The following is a 3,203-nucleotide window of genomic DNA, read 5'->3' as shown; positions in this document are numbered from 1 at the left end:
GCTTGGAAATGTGGTGAGTCGGTGAAGGAAGGGAAGACCTTCAGTGAGATGGATTGGCACCATGACGGCAGTTAGGGGACTTGGGCTCAGTGGGGAGCGCACACCCGGATGGTGAGGACCCCACAGGGTTTTGCCCTGTTAAGCACAATCCCACATCTAACAACACTTTGGTGGCACCAACACCAAGGGTCCCAACCCACTGATAAAATGTGGGAAGGCTCTTATTGGACCCAAGCCCCGAACTTCTCACTCGCTTGCTACGCATTTCAGAGCTGGACCGTGACTCAGGATGGCAGGAGAACTGACGCCTTTGGCTGTGGTGGTGGAGAAGAGCCCTGAATGTCCCGTGGACCGGCCCAGAACTAACAAATACGTCCTGCAAAAAGGGCAGCCAGGAGCCTCCTTGCAGGCAGGGATGGTGATGTTTTGTCTCACACACTTGAGGCATATTGCTAGGAAGGGCCGTTCCCTGGAAAAGGACATCGTGCTTGGGAAGGTGAAGAAGAGTCGGCAAAGGAGAGAAGTTCCTCAGTCGGATGGATTGACACAGTGACGTCACAGTGACGGTAACCGAGGGCTCACATGTCAGAGATGAGGAGGACGGTGCAGCACAGGACGGGGTCAGATCCATGGTTCACAGCGTGGCTCTGAGACAGGATGGGGTCAAATCCATGGTTCACAGGGCCGCTCTGGGACAGGACGGGGTTCGGATCCATCGTTCACAATGTGGCTCTGAGTCATAGGCGTCTCGACAGCACCAACAACAAGAGCAGCCCCACACATGATATGGGCCGAGCAACAGGGAGCTGTGTCTTCAGAGAGGCAGTTACTGGCAGTGTCTGAGCAGGACAGGGGAGCTGGGATCTGCATTTTTCAAAGCCACCCAATGGGCAGTGGCCGTGCGAGGAGGCTGAAGGTCAGAGGCCAGGGGCTCGGCCAGGCTTGTCCTGTTTTTGCTCGCACCACAAAGAATCCCTTTGAAAGGCAGGAACCAGGTTCAACTCTGACACTGATACACTGTCCTCTGTCCTCTTCTCCCAAGACCTCAGAAACGGGGGGCAGCGTGTCCTAGGCAATGATCAGTCCAGCTGAGCTAGAGCCCCGGGCCCAGCCCCGCCTGCCTGCCTCCCTCCCACCCCGCATCCTGGCAGCTGCCCTGCTTGCCCTGTGGGACCTGCCTGGCGCCACGAGGATCAAGCTGAGGGTTCCGGCCATGGGTGGAGGGGTCTGCCCAGGTCAGAGAGCAGCCAAACGTGGTGTAGGGATGGAGACGGACAACACCCAGAGAAAGAGTGTTCCCAGGGGCTGTGTGAGGCTGCGTGCCAGCTTCGGGCCTTGGATGGGCTCCTGGGCACAGCAGGTGGTGGAGGCCTGGGGATAGGAGCCCGAGAGGAAGCAGAAGCCTCAGCTCCAGGCCGCAGTGCCTTTGGTTGACCTTGGGCATTTCTCAAGGTTTTGTTTCCTCATCTGAATAGAGAGATGATTTCAGTCGTGAATCTCTATCTGTGCACGCTGGGGTGCTGAGACCTCCTCGCCTGCCCCTTTCCAAGTGGTTCATCCTCTCCAGTGAGAGAGAGAGAGAGAGAGAGAGATCAGACCTTAGAGAGGTAGAGGCTCCCCAGGTCAGCAGTCTTGGGGTGCCCAGACTCAAAAACAAGAGTGTTCAGTGAGGCCCAATCTCTTGCTTCTGCTGACTAGACCCCACTTGAGATGACTGTGTTGGGAGGGGACCGGAGAAGGAGATGGAATTCACTGAGCCGCCAGCCAAGTGACCCCGCTCAGAGTTGAACTTGACTAGATCTATCTGCAACCCACAGCATCTCTTTCTGCCGCCCCAAGCTTTTAGACAGCGCTCCTGAGCCCCATGTTTATAAACTGGGATAATAATATCCCCCTCGCAAATGGAGATGGGCTTTGTAAACTGTCAAGTGTCAAAGGAGAGAATGAAAAGCGGGTCTGGCCTCCTCCCTGGGTCCCCTGGGGAGGGGGTGTACAGACGGGGCTGGCTGGCCATCATCCCCATGGGGAGGGTGCTCCACAGACAGGCCCAGCTCACCACGTTCCCCCAGGCCGGAGCCGACAGAGTGAGGCCATGGGGAACAGCCCGTCCTGGACGCCCACCCTCACCCCCAGAACCCGCACTGCCAAGGACCCAGACTGACAAATGGCTCAGACACTCAAACACCCTGAGGGAAGCTTGGCATCGTCCAGGATCTCTGGACAAGCTGGTGTCCCCAAGCGAGGGTCTCCAGGGGCAGCTGAGAGCAGGCCTGGTAGGAGAGGGCCTCTTCCTGGCCCCCTAGTCCCAGACTCAATCATCAGCTTCAGTGGCCTGCAGGGCACAAGGACCCCAGGCCCCATTTGAGCTCTGGCTTTTTGCCAAGCCTACAGACCGATTCTAGATCTTCCCATAGAGGAAACTGGGGCTGGGGGTCCGGATGGTGATGTTACCATCATTACGTATCCTTAGGTAACCTTGTCAGCTTCACGCACTAGTGAGAACTCGCCCCCTTCACAACTATAGCGATACCTCCTGTCCCCTCCACCCCACACCGTGCTGATTCCAGCCCCCTCCTCAGATCCCAGCATGCTCTCGGGTGGTGTCCGTGTGTGATGAGTCAGACGCTCCCAGTGACTCAGCCCGTGAAGTCAAATCCATTTTTAGCTGCCACCCTTCACCTCCAGTGAAGCCGTGCTCACTGCACCTGTGCTACATGGGCATAGGGGTGGGGATGGGGGGTCTCCAGCTGCCCCCAGGAAGGCTGAGCTGCAGTGGCCTTTGTAGTAAGCTGCCTGGCACCCACAGTGGACAGCTGTCCCCTCTGATGCTGTCACCAGCTCTCTCATGGGGTTGTACCTTCCAGGGTGCCTCCAGCCCCAGGTACTCAGGGTACCCCCTTCACTCACACTCACAGCCGTCTCCCAGTGACCCCCTCGCTGGTTCCCAAGGCTGTCAATCACTTGATGAGGAGATTGCTCATCTTTCTTTCAGCGCCGCTGATGGATCCGAACCACCGGAGAAGTGCACCCTTTGTGTTAGCAGTTAAGATACGCGCCCTAAGGGAGTTCTGGTGGCCTAGTGGCAAGAAATTGCACTGCAAGCCCAGAGGTACACAGTTTGAATCCACCAGATGCTCTGCTGGAGAAGGAGGGGCAATCTCCTCCTGTACCACTCAGATCCGATTTGACGGTACACACACACA

At 57.3% G+C, this 3,203-nt stretch overlaps 1 protein-coding gene across 1 annotated transcript in view; it reads left to right on the top strand.

Annotated features, from left to right (window-relative positions):
• Positions 1–1,075: 1,075 nt before the first annotated feature.
• Positions 1,076–3,203, top strand: part of LOC102876209 — a 72,176-nt gene continuing 70,048 nt past the window's right edge. The window contains exon 1 of the mRNA XM_006889785.1: positions 1,076–1,235. Within this exon, the coding sequence (XP_006889847.1) occupies positions 1,076–1,235 (160 nt within the window). The remainder of the gene's footprint in view (positions 1,236–3,203) is intronic.

This window comes from Elephantulus edwardii, unplaced genomic scaffold (assembly GCF_000299155.1).
Source record: "Elephantulus edwardii isolate Elephantulus edwardi_28Jun2011 unplaced genomic scaffold, EleEdw1.0 scaffold00080, whole genome shotgun sequence".
Taxonomy (NCBI): Eukaryota; Metazoa; Chordata; class Mammalia; order Macroscelidea; family Macroscelididae; genus Elephantulus; species Elephantulus edwardii.
This window is presented reverse-complemented; position numbering and strand designations above follow the sequence as displayed.